The 22,814-nt window shown below is 43.9% G+C and overlaps 1 protein-coding gene across 1 annotated transcript; it reads right to left on the reverse strand.

Moving 5' to 3' along the window:
• Window positions 1-12,474: 12,474 nt before the first annotated feature.
• On the reverse strand, window positions 12,475-13,587 carry LOC118936311 (gamma-crystallin M3-like). The gene is made up of 3 exons (XM_021597426.2): window positions 13,433-13,587; window positions 12,953-13,195; window positions 12,475-12,832 (listed from the first exon to the last, which is right to left on the reverse strand). Exons 1-3 carry the CDS (start codon window positions 13,460-13,462, stop codon window positions 12,533-12,535), a joined length of 573 nt encoding a protein of 190 aa, XP_021453101.1. The 5' UTR covers window positions 13,463-13,587; the 3' UTR covers window positions 12,475-12,532.
• Between the last annotated feature and the right edge of the window lie 9,227 nt (window positions 13,588-22,814).

The following is a 22,814-nucleotide window of genomic DNA, read 5'->3' on the forward strand; positions in this document are numbered from 1 at the left end:
CTTACTTTTATACCTGACCAAACCCAAAGAATCTGTGTGCCCCATTGTGTAAACCCCTGACCCAGCAACATAGTATAGAGGCCTATAGAGTGCTGAAGTACCATAGTCATGTTTCCACGTGACTTGGTCCCTAGAAGACTTGAAAAGCCTTTTTTCATTGTGGAACAGGTCCCACAAAACCTTTAATAGAAACAATAGACTGTGGCAGTGACACCCATTGCAAACATACAGTGTATTCGGAAAGTTTTTAGACCCCTTGACTTTTTCCACATTTTGTTACGTTACAGCCTTATTCTAAAATGGGTTGAATAGTTTTTACCCTCATCAGTCTACACACAATACCCCATAATGACAAAGCAAAAACAGTTTTTTGTATGTAAATTTATATATACATTTCATCAGACTAGAGAATCTTGTTTCTCATGGTCTGAGAGTCCTTAGGTGCCTTTTTGGCCAACTCCAAGCGGGCTGTCTTGCGCATTTTACTGAGGAGTGGCTTCCTTCTCGCCACTCTACCACAAAGGCCTGAATAGTGGAGTGCTGCAGGGATGGTTGTTTTTCTGGAAGGTTCTCCTATTTCCACAGAGGAACTCTGGAGCTCTGGCAGAGTGATCTTCGGGTTCTTGGTCACCTCGCTGACCAAGACCCTTCTCCCCTGATTGCTTAGTTTGGCTGGGCAGCCAGCTCTAGGAAGAGTGGTTCCAAACTTATTCCATTTTAGAATGATGGAGGCCACTGTGTTCTTGGGGACCTTCAATGCTGCAGACATTTTTCGGTACATTCCCCAGATCTGTGCTTTGACACAATCCTGTCTCGGAGCTCGACGGACAATTCCTTATATAGACAGGAGTGTGCCTTTCCAAATCATGTCCAATCAATTGAATTTACCACAGGTGGACTCCAATCAAGTTGTAGAAACATCTCAAGGACGATCAATGGAAACAAGATGCACCTCAAATCAAATCAAATGTTATTTGTCACCTGCGCCTAATACACTTTACATGCAGTTTTAAGAAAAATTTGAGTTAAGTAAAACATAGATATGTAAAAAAATAGAAAATAAAACTAACAAATAATTAAACAGCAGCAGTAAAATGACAAAAGCGAGGCTATATACAGGGGGTACCGGTACAGAGTCAATGTGTGGGGGCACAGGTTAGTCGAGGTAATTGAGGTAATATGTATATGTAGGTAGAGTTAAAGTGACTATGCATAGATAATAAACTGGGAGTAACAGCAGTGTAAAAGGGGGAGGGATCAATGCAAATAGTCTGGGTAGCCCTTTGATTAGCTGTTCAGGAGACTTATGGCTTTGGGGTAGAAGCTGTTAAGAAGCCTTTTGGACCTAGACTTGGCACTCCGGTACCACTTGCCGTGCGGTAGCATAGAGAACAGTCTATGACTAGGGTGGCTGGAGTCTTTGACAATTTTTAGGGCCTTCCTCTGACACCGCCTGGTATAGAGGTCCTGGATTGCAGGAAGCCTGGCCCCAGTGATGTACTGGGCCGTACACCCTACCTTCTGTAGTGCCTTGCGGTCGGAGGTCGAGCAGTTGCCATACCAAGCAATGATGAAAACAGTCAGGATGCTCTCGATCAGTGGTTCCCAAACTTTTTATAGTCCTGTACCCCTTCAAACATTCAACCTCCAGCTGTGTACCATCTCTAGCATCAGGGTCAGTGCACTCTCAAATCTAATTTTTGCCATCATTGTAAGCCTGCCACACACACATTATACGATACATTTATTAAACATAAGAATGAGTGTAAGTTTTTGTCACAACCCGGCTTGTGGGAAGTGACAAAGAGCTCTTATAAATAACAAAATAATAATATAATAATAATCAATAACTTTGCTCTTTATTTAACCATCTTACATTAAAAACCTTACTTGTTAATCAAAATTTGTAAATAACTCACCACAGGTTAATGAAAAGGGTGTGCTTGAAGGATGCACATAGCTCTGCAATGTTGGGTTGTATTGGAGAGAGTCTCAGTCTTAAACCTTTTGCCACATTTCAGGCTTCAAACATAAAGATATAAAACTGTATTTTTTTGTGAAGAATCAACAACAAGTGGGACACAATCATGAAGTGGAACAACATTTATTGGATATTTCAAACTTTTTTAACAAATCAAAAACTGAAAAATAGGGCGTGCAAAATTATTCAGCCCCTTTACTTTCAGTGCAGCAAACTCTCTCCAGAAGTTCAGTGAGGATCTCTGAATGATCCAATGTTGACCTAAATGACTAATGATGATAAATACAATCCACCTGTGTGTAATCAAGTCTCCGTATAAATGCACCTGCACTGTGATAGTCTCAGAGGTCCGTTAAAAGCGCAGAGAGCATCATGAAGAACAAGGAACACACCAGGCAGGTCCGAAATACTGTTGTGAAGAAGTTTAAAGCCGGATTTGGATACAAAAAGATTTCCCAAGCTTTAAACATCCCAAGGAGCACTGTGCAAGTGATAATATTGAAATGGAAGGAGTATCAGACCACTGCAAATCTACCAAGACCTGGCCGTCCCTCTAAACTTTCAGCTCATACAAGGAGAAGACTGATCAGAGATGCAGCCAAGAGGCCCATGATCACTCTGGATGAACTGCAGAGATCTACAGCTGAGGTGGGAGACTCTGTCCATAGGACAACAATCAGTCGTCAATTGCACAAATCTGGCCTTTATGGAAGAGTGGCAAGAAGAAAGCCATTTCTTAAAGATATCCATAAAAAGTGTAGTTTAAAGTTTGCCACAAGCCACCTGGGAGACACACCAAACATGTGGAAGAAGGTGCTCTGGTCAGATGAAACCAAAATTGAACTTTTTGGCAACAATGCAAAACGTTATGTTTGGCGTAAAAGCAACACAGCTCATCACCCTGAACACCCTATCCCCACTGTCAAACGTGGTGGTGGCAGCATCATGGTTTGGGCCTGCTTTTCTACAACAGGGACAGGGAAGATGGTTAAAATTGATGGGAAGATGGATGGAGCCAAATACAGGACCATTCTGGAAGAAAACCTGATGGAGTCTGCAAAAGACCTGAGATTGGGACGGAGATTTGTCTTCCAACAAGACAATGATCCAAAACATAAAGCAAATCTACAATGGAATGGTTCAAAAATAAACATATCCAGGTGTTAGAATGGCCAAGTCAAAGTCCAGACCTGAATCCAATCGAGAATCTGTGGAAAGAACTGAAAACTGCTGTTCACAAATACTCTCCATCCAACCTCACTGAGCTCGAGCTGTTTTGCAAGGAGGAATGGGAAAAAATGTCAGTCTCTCGATGTGCAAAACTGATAGAGACATACCCCAAGCGACTTACAGCTGTAATCGCAGCAAAAGGTGGCGCTACAAAGTATTAACTTAAGGGGGCTGAATCATTTTGCACGCCCAATTTTTCAGTTTTTGACCTTATCTGTTTACTTAATCCACAAGCCATTCCTTTCTTCCTAGTTGGAATGGTGTTCATTAACTTTAATTACTCCTTGTCAATGTCACACAATCCCTTCTTATGAACTCATATTGTTAATAAGATATAATAAAACAGAGTATAAGTTTACTTAGTTACTGTCACACCCTAACCATAGTTTACTTTGTATGTTTCTATGTTTTGGTTGGTCAGGGTGTGATCTGAGTGGGCATTCTATGTTACATGTCTAGTTTGTCCAGTTCTATGTTCGGCCTGATATGGTTCTCAATCAGAGGCAGGTGTTCGTCATTGTCTCTGATTGGGAACCATATTTAGGTAGCCTGGGTTTCACTGTGTGTTGGTGGGTGATTGTTCCTGTCTATGTGTTTTCACCAGATAGGGCTGTTTAGGTTTTCGTTACGTTCATCACGTTCTTTATTTTGTAGTGTTTGTATTGATTCGTGTTTTACGTTTGTTCATTAAAACATGGATCGCAATCTACACGCTGCATTTTGGTCCGATCCTTGTTCTACCTCTTCATCAGAGGAGGAGATAGAAGAAAACCATTACAGAATCACCCACCACCAACGGACCAAGCAGCGTGTCAACAGGCAGCAACAGCAGCGAAAAGAGGAGATACATACTAAGGATTTCTGGACATGGGAGGAAATCCTCGACGGGAGAGGACCCTGGGCTAAACCAGGGGAGTGTAGCCGCACCAAGGTGCAGCAGGAGAAGGAACAGAGGCAGCAGCAGCAGGAGCAGCTGCAGTGGGAGAGGCTGCACCACCTGGAGAAATGGACATGGGAGGAAGAACTGGACGGTAAAGGACCCTGGGCTCAGCCTGGAGAATATCGCCGCCCCAAGGAAGAACTGGAGGCGGCGAAAGCTGAGAGGCGCAGATATGAGGAGGCAGCACGACGTAGCGGATGGAAGCCTGAGAGGCAGCCCCAAAAATGTCTTGGGGGGGGGCTAACAGGGAGTATGGCTACGCCAGGTAGGAGACCTGGGCAGACTCCCTGTGCTTACCGGGGGGCTAGAGAGACCGGACAGGCACCGTGTTATGCAGTGGTGAGCACGGTGTCTCCAGTGCGGGTGCATAGCCCGGTGCGGTATATTCCAGCTCCGCGTGTCGGCCGGGCTAGATTGAGCGTCGAGCCTAATGCCATGAAGCCGGCTCTACGTAGCTGGTCCCCAGTGCGTCTCCTTGGGCCGGCTTACATGGCACCAGCCTTGCGCTCGGTGTCTCCGGTTCGCCTGCATAGCCCAGTGCGGGCTATTCCACCTCGCCGCACTGGCAGGGCGACCGTGAGCATTCAACCAGGTAAGGTTGGGCAGGCTCGGTGCTCAAGAGCTCCAGTGCGCCTGCACGGTCCGGTTTTTCCAGTACCAACTCCACACCCCAGCCCTCCGGTAGCAGCTCCCCGCACCAGGCTTCCTGTGCGTGTCCTCGGCCCAGTACCACCAGTGCCAGCACCACGCATCAGGCCTACAGTGCGTCTCGCCTGTCCAGCGCTGCCAGAGCCTTCCTCCTCTTCAGCGCTGTCGGAGTCTCCCGCCTGTTCGGAACTGCCAGTCTGCAAGGAGCTGCCAGTCTGCAAGGAGCTGCCAGTCTGCAAGGAGCTGCCAGTCTGCAAGGAGCTGCCTGTCTGCAAGGAGCTGCCTGTCTGCAAGGAGCCACCAGAGCTGCCAGTCTGCAGGATGCCGCCAAAGCTGCCAGTTTGCAAGGAGCCGCCAGAGCTGCCAGTCTGCAAGGAGCCGCCAGAGCTGCCAGTCTGCAAGGAGCCGCCAGGGCCGCCAGTCAGCATGGAGCAGCCAGGGCCGCCAGTCAGCATGGAGCAGCCAGGGCCACCAGTCAGCATGGAGCAGCCAGGGCCGCCAGTCAGCATGGAGCAGCCAGGGCCGCCAGTCAGCATGGAGCAGCCAGAGCAGCCAGTCAGCATGGAGCAGCCAGTCAGCATGGAGCAGCCAGTCAGCATGGAGCAGCCAGAGCTGCCAGTCAGCATGGAGCAGCCAGAGCTGCCAGTCAGCATGGAGCAGCCAGAGCTGTCAGTCAGCATGGAGCAGCCAGTCAGCATGGAGCAGCCAGAGCTGCCAGTCAGCATGGGGCAGCCAGTCAGCATGGAGCAGCCAGAGCTGCCAGTCAACCAGACTCTTCCAGATCTGCCAGTCGACCAGACTCTTCCAGATCTGCCAGTCGACCAGACTCTTCCAGATCTGCCAGTCGACCAGACTCTTCCAGATCCGCCAGTCAGCCAGACTCTTCCAGATCCGCCAGTCAACCAGACTCTTCCAGAACCGCCAGTCAGCCAGGATCTGCCAGAACCGCCAGCCAGCCAGGATCTGCCAGAACCGCCAGCCAGCCAGGATCTGCCGGATCCAACTACCTGCCTGAGCTTCCTCTCAGTGCTGAGCTTCCTCTCAGTGCTGAGCTTCCTCTCAGTGCTGAGCTACCCATCAGTCCCGAGCTACCTCTGTCCCGAGCTGTCCTTCTGTTCCGAGCTGCCCCTCTGTCCCGAGCGGTCATTAAGGAGGGTAACCTATCTAGGGACGCTAAGGAGGTGGACTAAGACTATGGAGTGGGGTCCACGTCCAGAGCCGCCACCGCGGACAGATGCCCACCCAGACCCTCCCCTATAGGTTCAGGTTTTGCGGCCGGAGTCCGCACCTTGGGGGGGGGGGGGGGGGTACTGTCACACCCTGACCATAGTTTACTTTGTATGTTTCTATGTTTTGGTTGGTCAGGGTGTGATCTGAGTGGGCATTCTATGTTACATGTCTAGTTTGTCCAGTTCTATGTTCGGCCTGATATGGTTCTCAATCAGAGGCAGGTGTTCGTCATTGTCTCTGATTGGGAACCATATTTAGGTAGCCTGGGTTTCACTGTGTGTTGGTGGGTGATTGTTCCTGTCTATGTGTTTTCACCAGATAGGGCTGTTTAGGTTTTCGTTACGTTCATCACGTTCTTTATTTTGTAGTGTTTGTATTGATTCGTGTTTTACGTTTGTTCATTAAAACATGGATCGCAATCTACACGCTGCATTTTGGTCCGATCCTTGTTCTACCTCTTCATCAGAGGAGGAGATAGAAGAAAACCATTACCGTTACAGTTTTCATTTAAAATAAGACTATTTGTTCAGTCATTTAATCATAATTTTCCTAACAGTTGTCTTAATTCTTGCTCAAAAAAACTCCTGTGGCTTATTTTTCAAGTTGGCATGTTTTGTTTCTAAATGTCTGTGCAAGAGTGAAGGGTTCATCGAGTTGTGAGATAGTACTTTTGCACTGTTGCACATACTGTGTGTATATTGCACATACACACCCACTGTGGCTGAGGAAAGGCACTACTCCCAATATAATTGAACCACAAATCAATGTAGTTTTCATCATATTTGTGCCTCTTCGATGGTCGAACGTCCCTGTCTGTTGTACTGTGCTTTCCCGGGTAAGTGAGCAGTAGCTGTTTGGCTGCATCAGATACACAACTTTCAGTGTCCATGCTAGCTGGCTAACAACAAATGTAGAATAACTGGTGCTGGCATTGGACTTGTGTCATCAACAGGTGCAGGTGTAGTACTGCTGGTAGTAGCAGTACTACCAGTAGAGCTGGTATGTGTCTCTATGGGCCTTACTAATGTATATATTTTTTTATATAAATGTGAATTAAATTTTTATTTAGCGTACCCCCGACAACATTGTACCCCAGTTTGGGAATATCTGCTCTAGATGGTGCAGCTGTAGAACCTTTTGAGGATCTGAGGAGCCATGCCAAATCTTTTCAGTCTCCTGAGGGGGAATAGGCTTTGTCGTGCCCACTTCACGACTGTCTTAGTGTTTTTGGACCATGATAGTTTGATGTGGACACCAAGGAACTTGAAGCTCTCAACCTGTTCCACTACATCCCCATCGATGAGAATGGGGACGTGCTCTGTCCTCCTTTTCCTGTAGTCCACAATCATCTCCTTTGTCTTGATCACATTGAGGGAGATGTTGTCCTGGCACCACACGGCCAGGTCTCTGAGCGCCTACCTATAGGCTGTCTCATCGTTGCCGGTGATCAGGCCTACCACTGTTGTGTCATCGGCAAACTTGATGATGGAGTTGTGCCTGGCCATGCGGTCATGAGTGAACTGGGAGTACAGGAGGGGACTGAACACGCACCCCTGAGGGGCCCCCGTGTTAAGGATCAGCGTGGCGGATGTGTACAGGATCCAGTTGCAGTGGGAGGTGTTTTATCCCAAGGTCCTTAGCTTAGTGATGAGCTTTGTGGGCACTATGGTGTTGAACACTGAGCAGTAGTCAATTAACAGCATTCTCACATAGGTGTTCCTTTTCTCCAGGTGGGAAAGGGCAGGTCTGTAGATCTGTTTGGCGGTATGCAAATTGGAGTGGGTCTAGGGTTTCTGGGATAATGGTGTTGATGTGAGCCATGACCTTTCGAAGGACTTCAAGGCTCCAGACGTGAGTGCTACGGGTCGGTAGTCATTTAGGCAGGTTACCTTAGTGTTCTTGGGCGCAGGGACTATGGTGTCTGCTTGAAACATGTTGGTATTACAGACTCAGACAGGGAGAGGTTGAACATGTCAGTGAAGACACTTGCCAGTTGGTCAGCGCATGCTCAGAGTACACGTCGTGGTAATCTGTCTGGCCCCTCGGACTTGTGAATGTTGACAGTTTAAAGGTCTTACTCACATTGGCTATGGAGAGCGTGATCACACAGTTGTCAGGAACAGCTGATCCTCTCATGCATGTTTCAGTGTTACTTGCCTCGAAGCGAGAATAGAGTAATTTAGCTCATCTGATAGGCTCGTGTCACTGGGCAGCTCGTGGCTGTGCTTCCCTTTGTAGTCTGTAATGGTTTGCAAGCTCTGCCACATCCAACGTGCGTCGGAGCCGGTGTAGTACGATTCAATCTTAGTCCTATTTTGACATTTGCCTATTAGATGGTTTGTCAGAGGACATGGCGGGATTTGTCCGGCTCCTTGAAAGTGGCAGCTCTACCCTTTAGCTCAGTGCGAATGTTGCCTGTAATCCATTGCTTCTGGTGCTTCCTGCTTTAATTTTTGCTTTTAAGCAGGAATCAGGAGGATAGAATTATGGTCAGATTTGCCAAATGGAAGGCGAGGGAGAGCTTTGTACGTGTCTCTGTGTGTGGAGTAAAGGTGGTCTAGAGTTTTTTTCCCCTCTGGTTGCACATTTAACATGCTGATAGAAATGAGGTAAAACCGATTTAAGTTTCCCTGCATTGAAGTCCCCGGCCACTAGGCTTGTTTGACATAGTAGCCAACAGTGCAGGTGACTGCCAACTGACTGATCTGCAAAGAACCCTGCATCATAAATGACGACTAATTATTATTTGTAGATCAGTCAGTCAGTCAGTCACAATTTACCAGGTTTTGATCCTCTCTAACACGGACAATGTCTTCACTCTAAAACTAGCTAGATAACATTATAAGGCTGGTTTTGACACCTGATTTCTGTAATTCAAAATACATAGAGGAGAATGTGGAAATGCTGTTATTTACTTAGCAAGAACTAATACAAGGATAATTGGAAAATCAGAAACAGTTCATAGTTTTTTAAATTCTTCATTAAAAAAATCAACAATAATATTATGGAGCTGTGCATGTTCAAATATTTGTGGGTGAACACAGAGGACAAGAGGGGAAAGGTGTCTGGGATGATAGTGTGATCTGTGCCATGACCAGACTTTCAAAGCATTTCATGGTTGCAAATGAAAAATGTTGAGATTACAGACAGGGACAAGGAGATGTTGAAAATGTCTGTGAAGAAACTTGCCAGCTGGTCTGCGTATGCTCTGAGAACACGCCCTGGTATTCAGTCTGGCCCTGCAGCCTTGCGAGTGTTAACCTGTTCTAAAGTCTTACTCGCATCGGCCACAGAGAGAGAGATCACACAGTCATCAGGGACTGCAGGGGCTCTCATTCCTGCCTCAGTGTTGTTTGCCTTGAAGCAAGCATAGAAGGCATTCAGCTCGTCTGAGAGGTTTGCGTCACTGGGCAACTCATGGCTCGGTTTCCCTTTGTAATCCATAATAGTCTGCAAACCCTGCCACAGTTTGCAGGTCTAGTAGTATTCTATCTTAGTCCTATATTGACCTTTTTCATGTTTGATGGCTTGTTGGAGGTAGTAGCGGGCTTTCTTGTAAGCGTCCATAACCATTACGTTTGGTTAAATACGTACAGTCACTGTGGGGACGATGTCGTCAATGTAATTATAGTAATTATAGTCAGAAGCTAGCCAGCTAATTAGCTACTAGCTATTTAGTCATTGTTACTAGCAGTCTTTACCTTTAGCACAGACAGCAGCCGCTTTAGCACAGATAGCCCGGATAGTATCTGCCAGTCTGCACAGCGAGATATCAGCCCTGAGCATATCGGACTGCTTTTTACCCCACTACATCACTGGATTCCTGCCGCAAGCTCTGGACCATTACACCGGATCATCGCAGCTAGCTGCTATTGAGTGGCTATCGTGGCTAACGCCCTTGTCCAGAAGCACCAGTTAGCCTCAAGCTAGGCCCATTCCCCCGGCTAGCAAACAAAGTACACCAACTACAATACCTCTCTTGCCAATTGGCCTGGACCCTTTGTTGACACGGAGCCCGATCCATCACGACTGGTCTGCTGACGTATTTTGGGCCGATGTGCTCTCAACCGGCCTCTGCGTCGTGGATGTCAGTGAGGACCCAGCTACAAGCTCCGGCCCGCTAACTCTCTGAGCGCTGTGTCTCATGTTTGCCTAGCGTAGTGACGACTGCCGAGCGGCTCCCTGTTTTGTCCATTGCTGCTTATTGGACCCTATGATCACTCGGCTACACAGCTGATGCCTACTGGACGGTTCATTAACAAGGTACTTAATTTGGTTTATCTGTCGGCCCCAGCCTGAAACTCAGGTGTGTAGCTAACTGACCCTCTGCCCATTCATCGTCATTTACCCGTTATTGTTGTCGTAGCTGTTTACCCGTTGTTGTCTTAGCCCTCCCAATCAAAACTTCTGATTGCTTTATGCCTCCCTCTAATGTCAATATGTCTTGTATACTGTTGTTTAGGTTAGCTCTCATTGTTTTGTTTTACTGCGGAGCCCCTAGTCCTGCTCTACATGCCTCGGTTAGCTCCCTTGCCCTATCCCTCACACATGTGGAGACCGCACCTAGCTTAACTGGTGAGTCCAGAGATGCAGCCTCTCTCATTGCCACTCAATGCCTAGGTTTACCTCCACTGTACTCGCACCCTACCATGCCCTTGTCTGTGCATTATGCCCTGAATCTATCCTATCACGCCCAGAGATCTGCTCCTTTTACTCTCTGTTCTGAACGCACTAGACGACCAGTTCTTATAGCCTTTAGCTGTACCCTTATCCTACTCCTCCTCTGTTCCTTGGGTGATGTAGAGGTTAACCCAGGCCCTGTGTGTCCTCAGGCGCTCTCATTTGTTGACTTCTTTAACGGGAAATGCCTTGGGTTCATGCATGTTAACATCAGAAGCCTCATCCCCATATTTGTTTTTTGTTTTTTTACACCAGTATTTCTACTTGCACATCCTCATCTGCACATCTATCACTCCAGTGTTAATTGCTAAATTGTAATTACTTCACCACTGAGGCCTATTTACTGCCTTACCTCCCTACTACATTTGCACACACTGTATACAGATTTTCTACTGTGTTATTGACTGCACGTTTGTTCATCCCATGTGTAACTCTGTTTTGTTGGTTTTTGTAACGGGGTGAGTGACTGGTTGCCGGGAAGTCAGGCACAGGAGAGCAGAGATGGGTGATAACAGGAGAACTTTAATATACACCCTGGCCCAAAGGCACAGGCGAGGCAGCACAAAGCACAACCACGGTAACATGAACAAAACAAACAAACCTAGGTTTGAAACAAACCTAGCGCAAGCCAGCCTGTAGTGTAACACCCTACACAAAGAACAATTCCACACACAGACATGGGGGAAACAGAGGGTAATATACATTTAGTCTGATGAGGGAATGTGAACTAGGTGTGCGGGAAAACAAGACAAAACAAATGGAAAATGAAAGGTGGAGCGGCGATGGCTAGAAGACCAGTGATGTTTACCGCCGAACGCCGCCCGAACAAGGAGAGGGACCGACTTCGTCGGAAGTCGTGACAGTTTTGTTACACTGCTTTGCTTTATCTTGGCCAGGTCGCAGTTGTAAATGAGAACTTGTTCTCAACTGGCCTACCTGGTTAAAAAAATGAAATGCACATTTTTATATTTGGTAACACTTGCTTATTTTCCATCAACACCAACCCCATTTGATACATTGAACGTATGTGGGTAAAGTAGTGTCTACATAGTGGTACAGGTTGTGAACACACACAAAAGCTCTGACGAAGGCCTTGAGGCCGATACCTAAAGCTTAATAAAGAGCAGTGATACTAGCAATAACAGTGCGCGGGTTTCTTATTTTTTCTCATCTTATTCAACTGTTACCATGCACCTGCAACAAAGACAGCTCAGATGTGAGAGTGCCTTTTTGAATTTAGATTATTATAACATACAATAGTAAATGAATGAGTTGTAAAAATTATTTGCTTAACAATGTACACTTGTATTGGCATTAATACATATGTATTTAGGTAATTATTCAGGTACACATTGTTACCTAGTACAACTTTTATACCTGTTTGCTGCATGTCTAATTACTCCTTGACCGTGGTTTTATAGATATGAGATTTGTAACAAATGCTAATTAATTGTTGCTAACCTTCCTCCAACCCTATAATTATTATTTTAGATAACTCTGCTATCTTTTTACATTTTTTAAGTGAGTTTCTTTGAAAATCATTAAAATTGTGCATTGCAAAATAATATGGCAGGATCAAGTAATATTTTCTAAATTAAAGATTTTAAATATCACGGGATAATATTTACATCAGCATACATATATTGTGAACTAACAGATATCTACACAGAAATTTGAAATGTTAAAGATGTAGGAGAGTGAAATAATGAAATGTTTAAACATGGAGAGCTCGGAGTAAAACAATCACAAAAATAAGAAAATGTAGCAGTTTTAAAATGTTGAAATAAATTTAATCAACCATTTCCGTACAACCTTTGAGAAAATTACATAGTCATGTTATCCATGATACGCCTCATGCTCATAAACCTCATGCCACCGCTCATGCCTCCCATTCCCATGCCCATATCCCTGAAGCTCCTGTACTCTCCAGGCCTCATGTACATCTGCCTGCCTCTGAAGTGGGGCTGCTCGTACATCAGCCAGTGGCCGTCCATCACGTTGCAGGACTGGCAGTCAGACATGCGGTAACGCTCCTGGATGGAGTCACAGTCGTCCATCATCTCGTGCATCTGACCTCCGAAGTTCTCCCTCTCGTAGATCCTCATCCTGAAGTTTCCACGGTGCTGTTAGTGGGAAATAACAGGTATCATTGATCAGATACATTACATATAAACATTTGTAATATGAGAATTGTATTTTCAATGACAAGATCAGTCTATTTTAAGATTACATTTTCAACCTACCATGGGGATCATGCGGCAGGACCTGATACCATCGCTCATTCCCATCATACTCTGGTAGTCTGAGTACTCTCCCCTCCTCATGAAGTACTGGTTTCCCATATAGTTGGGGCGCTCGTACACCATGAAGCAGCCGCTCTGAACCCTGCAGGATTGGCACCTGCTCATGTAGGAGGACATGTCAGGGCAGTCGGAGCTGCACTCATAAGAGCGACCCTGGAAGTTCCTGTCCTCATAGAAGGTGGCCTGAAAATAAAAGGGAATCACTTCTACGAATTAAACAATTGTATGAAACAAACATTTTAGAGGAATTTGCAGCGCTATTTAGTCCCACTGGTAACCAGGTTATTGGGATAAGTAAAATGATCATGTTGTAGTTTGGGGTGCTAGAGCACAAGAGCCCTTTTGTATAACAATCTATGAAAATAGATTGTTATACAAAAAAAAGTAAGAATTATTCTAAGAAATCTTGCCAGTGCTTACCCTGCCCATGTTCATGCTGGTGTTGGACATATTTGCTCACTGTGCTGCTGGTTGCTGCTCCTGAACTGACTTTCTACCTGGTTTAACCCTTTCTTTTATACCTGACCAAACCTAAAGAATCCCTAGCTCCATTGTTCAAACCGCTGAATCAGCATCATGCTCTAGAGGCCTACTGAGGCTACTGAGTTTACGTCCACAATTTCAGGGACTGGATCCCTCAGTCTTTAGAAAGGCTATTTCGAAATCGACTGTTTCTCAAACAAAGTAACAAAACCGTTTGAGAGTTTACAACAGTTAGTAACAGCCTTGAAATGGAAGGTTCTCCATGCATTGTGCAATACTTTTTTGAAAAGGTTTGAAAGATGTATTTTTTAAATGTTGGTATAATGACTCAATGTTATAGTAGAGGAAATCACATATATGGATTAAAGAGTGAAAATCTTTTAGGTTAAACTATGTATTATTACTCATCTTTTGTTCAGAGTGCTGACTTAACGTAGACAGACATTCCTAACCAGTGAATACATAATCAATTGTGAGTAGTTACTTAACTAACCTTTGTGGTTCATAACCATGATACTAGAGAAATGGTTACAACTTTAAATAGCATTGTGTATTTAAAAAATATACTTCAAATAAATAAACAATCTTTAAATTTTTTAATTCCTCTTTTAAGGAGATTGAATGGGATCTTAAGCACTTACTTATATTTTACAATTTTGTAATTGTTAACATATACATATTGCATCACCCAAAAATTCAAGTAATGGATGATGATGTTCCCTATTTTCAGGGATACGTTTTGACTCGTGTGTGCTACTGGCTGAAATTATACCATACCTTTCTGGCATCACTTTAAGTAACACCAAAAAATAACAAGTAATTTAGGTAACACTTAGGTAAGGGTCTGTAAAGGGTTTACACCCCCTACTGTCGATGTCCGGGCCCCCTGGAAATCTAATTACCTCAATAAAGAAATCCCAATACAACCCTGTCAGTTTCAGCTACAGATATCTGTTTTTTTTTGCATTGGATGTGTCTGAAATAACCACATCCCCTACGTATGTCACTCTTCCGCATCTGTAGTGAAAGGTGACAGAGCTAAAGTGGTGTTTGTCAGACCATGAGACATTCCGAAAATCAGTCTTCTCACAAAATTGTCTGTAGCGTCCGAACAGTTCGGCCTAAAAACTATTATGACCCCTCTATGGAAAGATGAGACTCTATGACCTCCACAGGCCTCACAAGACTCGTCTGAAGGTCCCCCGGTACCAGTTTATGGAGTCTGTTTAGTGCCAAAAATAAGGTGTTTCCTTAAAGTTTCCTTATCTTTCTTATATCTCTCAGATATAGGACAGATACTTCAGAACAAACTTCCTTTAGATTTTTTGGGGGGACTATCTGTTGTTCCATGTAGTGAATCTGTTATTCAATGAGTTTGTATGGGCTAATAGCAGGCCACATGTTTGTTTTCATCAAATATTTTTTACATATTTTTGTTGATGCTTAAAGGGGTCTTAAAATTCCAAATCAAATAGCTAAATTATCCTTGGTATGACGATCTTAAAAAATCCATATAACTCAGTAGAACCCCCCCCCCCAAACACACACATTTCAGTTCAGATTAATCAATCTGAACACACACACACACACACACACACACACACACACACACACACAGACAGACATGATTTAGCTCACCATTTTGTTCTTCGATTCAAATACAGTTTTATTTGTCACATTCTCCAAATACAATAGGTATAGACTTTACCTTGAAATGCTTAATTGCGAGCCCTTTCCCTACAATGCAGACTTAAAAAGTAAGAAAATGGCAAATAAAGTAGAAAATAGTAACACACTAAATAACTATAACTAGGCTATATACAAGGAGTACTGGTACCGAGTCAATGTGCAGGTGTACAAGGTAGTTGTGGTAATATTTACATCAGTGGCGGTCGTTGACGTTTAAGATGAGGGAGGACAATATATATTTTTCATGAGCATGGCCTTATTTCTATTACAGCATACTGGATGACTGTCATTCATTCCATTCCCCCAGCTCAATGTGACATCGATAGGTTAAGGCTACTACACGATACTCTGATTTTCCCTATACACAGCATAAGGTTACTACAACCTAGCCTATGAATTAAAGTTTACAACGTAGGTGCATACAGGTCGTGAGTAATCAAGGTGACAGACAGTGACACATTCAATACTGCCTTGCACACTCTTGCCTACAGTACATCTAGCTGATCTAGGGTGTAATCATTAGTCCAACAGTTGCAAACAAGAGTTTCTATTGGACAAATTCAGGTACGTTTATCCCCGTTTAGTTCCGTTTAAGAAACGTTTTTCAACAGAATCGGCAGAATGAATACACCCCTAATCACACGCAAACACAGCCCACTTTCATAACAACCACATACAAACAGCACATGATCTTTGCATGACATATTCCTTCTCGTATCTATGCGCTCTCCTCCTCTCACCCTTTCCTTACGCTTGTGGACTTCAGTGCACAACACATCAGCTGTCTGTTACCAGGCGAAAAAACCTTTCCAAGTCAAACCTTCATATCATAACCGCTAACCGCTACACACAGCCTACATTGTCACTGTATTAGCTAACGTTGGTCAACATAGCTAATAGAACTAACGCGTTAGTAAACTCCCTACAATCCTGTAGTACAGTGTACAGTCAGCCAGCAAGCAGTTTAGCAGTTACACCGGCGGGCCCTGGTGGCAATACATTTGTGAAGTCAATGTACCCAGAGGAGGACAGAAACTAGCTGGTGCTACCATGATGTTACCCTACAGAGTGCTGTTGAGGCTACTGTAGACCATGTGTTTTAATCAATAATTTTTTATTTTAATGTTTCAGTTTTTTTCTTCTGAAATTCACTGAGGAGGATGGTCCTCCCCTTCCTCCCCTGAGGAGCTTCCACTGATGTACAAGTAGGTAGGGGTACAAGTGACTAGGCAATCAGGATCAATACTGTGCCTTCAGAAAGCTTTCATACCCGTTGACTGTTACAGCCTGAATTCAAAATGGATTGAATATACTTTTTTCTCTCACTCATCTGCACACAATACCCCATAATGACAAAGTGAAAACACGTTTTTAGAAATGTCTCATTTACATAACTATTCACACCCTGAGTCAATACTTTATAGAATCGCGGCGATTACAGCTGTGAGTACTTCTGGGAACTGTAAGTCTCTAAGAGCTTTTCACAACTGGATTGTACAATATTTGCCTATTATCTTTTATAAATTATTCAAGCTCTGTGAAGTTGATTGTTGATCATTGCTAGACAGGCATTTTCAAGTCTTGCCATAGAGTTTCAAGCCGATTTAACTCAAAACTGTAACTCGAACATTCAATGTTGTCTTGGTAAGCAACTCCAGTGTAGATTTGGCCTGTTGCCTTAGGTTATTGTCCTGCTGAAAGGTGAATTTGTCTCCCAGTGTCAGATGGAAGGCAGATTGAAAGGTTTTCCTCTAAGATTTTGCCTGTGCTTACAGCTGTATTTAATTTATTTTTAACCCAGAAAACTCTCTAATCCTTGCCAATGACAAGCATACCCATAACATTATGCAGCCACCAACACGCTTGAAAATATTAAGAGTGGTACTCAGTGATGTGTTGTGTTGTGTTGGATTTGCCCCAAAATTAATGCTTTGTATTCAGGACAAGAATGTAATTCCTTTTCCATATATTTTTATTCTGTACAGGCTTTCTTTTCACTCTGTCATTGGGTTAGTATTGTGGAGTAACTGCAATGTTGTTTAACCATCCTCAGTTCTCATACAACAACCATTAAATACTGTATGTAACGGCGGATTTCCTCCTCTTCGTCTGAAGAGGAGTAAGGATCGGACCAAGATGAGGCGTGGGTAAGTGTTCATGCCGATTTTAATAACAAAAGCACTGAACACTATGAAATACAAAAACAATAAACGAATACGTGAAATAATAAAACCGAAACAGTACCGTGTGGTGAAAAACATAGACACGGAAACAAACACCGACAAACCAACAGTGAAACCCAGGCTACCTAAGTATGATTCTCAATCAGAGACAACTAAGGACACCTGCCTCTGATTGAGAACCATACTAGGCTGAACACAGAAATAGAAACACAAAACATAGACTGCCCACCCCAACTCACGCCCTGACCATACTAAATAAAGACAAAACAAAGGAAAATAAAGGTCAGAACGTGACACTGTAATCCCTGAGCAGTTTCCTTCCTCTCCGGCAACTGAGTTAGGAAGAACGCCTGTATCTTTGTAGTGACTGGGTGTATTGATACACCACCAGCCTAATTAATAACTTCACCATGCTCATAGGGATATTCAGGGTCCACTTTTTTATTTTTACACATCTCCCCATCGGTGTCCTTCTTTGGGAAGCATTGAAAATGTTCATGTCTTTGTGGTTGAAAATGTGCTTGAAATTCACTATTACAACGAGGGACCTTACAGATAATTGTACATGTGGGGTACATAGATGGGGTAGTTATTCCAAAATCATGTTAACCACTATTATTGAACACGGAATGAGTCCATCCAACTTATTATGCGATTTGTTAAGCACATTTACACTCCTTATTTAGGCTTGCCATAACAAAGGGGTTGAATACTTATTGACTGAAGATATTTCAGCTTTACATTTTTTATTTAACAATTTTTCTACAAACAAAATTCCACTTTGCCATTATGGGGTATTGTGTGTAGATCAGTGACACAAAATCTCAATTTATTCCATTCAAAATTCAGGCTGTAACACAACAAAATAAGGAAAAAGGGAAGGCACTGTAATAAATAGAGTGTCAGCAGCGTATGTGGACAGTGTGAAATGGTGTGTGTGTGGCATCAATATGCATCTGTGTGTGTGCTTTGTGTGTATATGTGTGTGTGTGTATGTGTGTGTGTATACAGTGCCTTGCGAAAGTATTTGGCCCCCTTGAACTTTGCGACCTTTTGCCACATTTCAGGCTTCAAACATAAAGATATAAAACTGTATTTTTTTGTGAAGAATCAACAACAAGTGGGACACAATCATGAAGTGGAACGACATTTATTGGATATTTCAAACTTTTTTAACAAATCAAAAACTGAAAAATTGGGCGTGCAAAATTATTCAGCCCCCTTAAGTTAATACTTTGTAGCGCCACCTTTTGCTGCGATTACAGCTGTAAGTGGCTTGGGGGATGTCTCTATCAGTTTTGCACATCGAGAGACTGAATTTTTTTCCCATTCCTCCTTGCAAAACAGCTCGAGCTCAGTGAGGTTGGATGGAGATCATTTGTGAACAGCAGTTTTCAGTTCTTTCCACAGATTCTCGATTTTACTTGGCCATTCTAACACCTGGATATGTTTATTTTTGAACCATTCCATTGTAGATTTTGCTTTATGTTTTGGATCATTGTCTTGTTGGAAGACAAATCTCCGTCCCAGTCTCAGGTCTTTTGCAGACTCCATCAGGTTTTCTTCCAGAATGGTCCTGTATTTGGCTCCATCCATCTTCCCATCAATTTTTACCATCTTCCCTGTCCCTGCTGAAGAAAAGCAGGCCCAAACCATGATGCTGCCACCACCATGTTTGTCAGTGGGGATGGTGTGTTCAGGGTGATGAGCTGTGTTGCTTTTACGCCAAACAAAACGTTTTGCATTGTTGCCAAAAAGTTCAATTTTGGTTTCATCTGACCAGAGCACCTTCTTCCACAAGTTTGGTGTGTCTCCCAGGTGGCTTGTGGCAAACTTTAAACAACACTTTTTATGGATATCTTTAAGAAATGGCTTTCTTCTTGCCACTCTTCCAAAAAGGCCAGATTTGTGCAATATACGACTGATTGTTGTCCTATGGACAGAGTCTCCCACCTCAGCTGTAGATCTCTGCAGTTCATCCAGAGTGATCATGGGCCTCTTGGCTGCATCTCTGATCAGTCTTCTCCTTGTATGAGCTGAAAGTTTAGAGGGACGGCCAGGTCTTGGTAGATTTGCAGTGGTCTGATACTCCTTCCATTTCAATATTATCGCTTGCACAGTGCTCCTTGGGATGTTTAAAGCTTGGGAAATCTTTTTGTATCCAAATCCGGCTTTAAACTTCTTCACAACAGTATCTCGGACCTGCCTGGTGTGTTCCTTGTTCTTCATGATGCTCCCTGCGCTTTTAACGGACCTCTGAGACTATCACAGTGCAGGTGCATTTATACGGAGACTTGATTACACACAGGTGGATTGTATTTATCATCATTAGTCATTTAGGTCAACATTGGATCATTCAGAGATCCTCACTGAACTTCTGGAGAGAGTTTGCTGCACTGAAAGTAAAGGGGCTGAATAATTTTTCACGCCCAATTTTTCAGTTTTTGATTTGTTAAAAAAGTTTGAAATATCCAATAAATGTCGTTCCACTTCATGATTGTGTCCCACTTGTTGTTGATTCTTCACAAAAAATACAGTTTTATATCTTTATGTTTGAAGCCTGAAATGTGGCAAAAGGTCGCAAAGTTCAAGGGGGCCGAATACTTTCGCAAGGCACTGTATATGTGTGTGTGTGTAAGTGGGTGAGTGTGTAAGAGTGTGTTGGAGTGTGAGGGGAATATGTGTGATTGTGTGTTTGTATAGTCCTGTGAGTTAGCATAGTCAGTGTAAGAGAGTCATTGCAAAAGGGGTCAATGCAATGGTCCGGGTAGTCATTTGATTAACTGTTCAGCAGTCGTATGGCTTTGGGGTAGAAGCTGTTCAGGTGGCTTATGGTCCCAGACCTGGTGCTTCAGTAATGCTTGCCGTGCGGTAGCACCTTGAACAGTCTATGGCTTGGATGGCTGGGGTCTTTGACAATTTTCCAGGTCTTCCTCTGACACCGCCTGGTATAGAGGTCCGACAAAGGGGATCGGCCCCGTCTGCACCACCCTCTGTAGCACCTTGCGATCGATGGCGGTGCAGATCTGATAATACGATTTGTATGTTCATATGAAAGATTAGAATATGATTGTATGAAATTGATTAGAATCATGAGATTATTCTAATGATGTGTGTGGTTTTAGTCAGTAGAATTATATATCCGTGTGTGTAGTTTATGTCTATTTTAGTATCTTAAAAACAGACTGCCTGAGCAAGATTCAGTGCCGACCTTGGCTGGGGCCACTGAGTACTTCCCAGGGTCTCCCTATCTTGAGGTATGGGAGGATGGGGAGAAAGTCTCACGGATTCCCCTAATCTTTGTCGGCTGGGTAGCAGGACATTGTGTGCTAATGTTAGTGTGAATATGTGTGCATATGTTTGTGTGAATATGTGCATAAGTGGGCGTAAGAAGCCAGTATAAAATGAATGGTTTTGAACAACAGACCAGCGCTCTCGTGAATAAACCTTTTTGACTATTTTAGCCGGGCCTACGTCTGTTTAATTTCATTCAGTATCTTTCAAATCCTGATTAGCAGACTGAGTAGTTTAGTTGAGTTGGTTTATGAACATTGAGAACATAATTATCGTATCAAGTTCCCATAGCAAGTGGTGATGCAGCCAGTCAACATGCTCTCAATGTTGCAGCTGTAAAACTTATTTTCAACCTGAGGGGTAAGAGGTGCTGTCGTGACTTCTTCACACCTGTGCTGGTATGAGACGATCATGTTAAGTCCTTGGGGATGTGGACACAGAGGAACTTGAAACTTTCAACCTGCTCCAGTACAGCTCTGTCAATGTGGATGGGGGTGTGCTCGCCACGCTGCGTTCCCTGTTGTCCATGATCAGGTCCTCTGTCTTGCTTACATTGATGGAAAGATTGTTGTCCTGGCACCACACTGCCAGGTCTCATCGTTGTCGGTGATAAGGCCTAACACCATCGTGTCGTCCACAAACTTGTTGATGGTGTTGGAGTCGTGTGTGGCCACACAGTCATGGGTGAACAGGCAGTACAGGAAGGCACTAAGCACACACAACTTAGGGGCTCCGGTGTTGAGGCTCAGCTTAGCTGATGTTACGTACCCTCACTACCTGTGGGTGGCCTGTCAGAATGTCCAGGATCAAGTTGCAGATGGAGTTGTTCAGTCCCATTGTCTCGAGCTTGGTGATTAATCTGGTGGGGACTGTAGTGTTGAACTTTGAGCTGTTGTCAATTAACAGAATCTTCACATACGGTAGGTATTCCTTTTGTCCTGGTGGGAGAGACCAGTGTGGAGTGCAATAGAGATTGCGTCGTTGTGGATCTGTTGGGGCTGTATGCAAATTGGATTGGGAACAGTGTGTCTGGGATGATGGTATCGATGTGTGCCATGACCAGCCTTCGATGCATTTTATGGTTACAGGTGTGAATGCTACAGGATTATGGTCGTTTAGGCAGGTTACCGTTGAGTTCTTAGGAACATGGGCAATGGTGGTCTGCTTGAAACATGTTGGGATTACAGACTGAAACAAGGAGATGTTGAAAATGTCAGTGAAGACACTTGCCAGCCGGTCTGCGCATGTTCACACAGTCGTCCAGGACAACAGGGGTCTCATTCCTTGTTCAGTGTTGTTTGCCTCGATGTGAGCATAGAAGGGGTTCAGCTAATCTGGGAGGTTTGTGTCACTGGGTTTCCTTTTGTAAGAATATTTTAAGATAATACACAACGCAGAGGACTAACGGTCAAGAGGGAAGTAACGATCAACGAAAATAGTGTTTTTTCTGTAATAGGGAATTAATGATCAATGGGTCAGAGACATGGGAGGAATTTGTCTAGGCATTGAGCCTAAAACATGATACTTGTTATTTGGCCATTGGCCCAGTTTTATTGCAAGGCATTCTAATTGGTCAACCACAGGCTAGGGTTGGGTTGTAAAACTACATCCTGTCTCTTTGAGTGAACACCTCTCAAGTGTGAGTACCTCTCAGCATAACATCCATGATTTGTCATCTTTGAATAAACCTATTTTTCTCCCCTTGATCTGCTCTGGGGTCTGTGTTATTGAAGAGTAACATCAACTGCTAACACCTTTGTAATCCGTAATAGTTTGCAAACTCTGTGACATCCGATGAGCGTTGGAGCCCGTTCAGTAGGATTCAATATTAGTCCTACAGTATATTGACATTTATCATGTTTGATGGCCTGTCGGAGATCGTAGCGGGCTTTCTTATATGCGTCCATGTCCGTATCCCGTTCCTTAAATGCGGTAACTCTAGCCTTTAGACCGGTGTGGATACTACCTGTAACCCATGGCTTTTTTCCCTTCTGATAAACCCCTGAACAATATTCAAGTCTGTGCTAGCGAAGCAATCTTGTAGCTTAGCGTCCGCTTCATTGGACCACTTCCATAATGAGTGAGTCACTAGTACTTTCTGTTTGAGTACTGCATGTCTTCCCAGTAGCCTACTTGGTGTATAAAACTGCTGA

Source organism: Oncorhynchus mykiss, chromosome 3 (genome assembly GCF_013265735.2).
Source record: "Oncorhynchus mykiss isolate Arlee chromosome 3, USDA_OmykA_1.1, whole genome shotgun sequence".
NCBI lineage: Eukaryota > Metazoa > Chordata > Actinopteri > Salmoniformes > Salmonidae > Oncorhynchus > Oncorhynchus mykiss.

Coding starts and splice junctions, on each gene's coding strand:
- LOC118936311 (XM_021597426.2), bottom strand. CDS start 13,462: ATGTCCAACACCAGCATGAACATGGGCAGG. Junction 13,196..13,432: donor CCAGCATGAACATGGGCAGG/GTAAGCACTGGC, acceptor TTTTATTTTCAG/GCCACCTTCTATGAGGACAG. Junction 12,833..12,952: donor CCTGCCGCATGATCCCCATG/GTAGGTTGAAAA, acceptor TCCCACTAACAG/CACCGTGGAAACTTCAGGAT.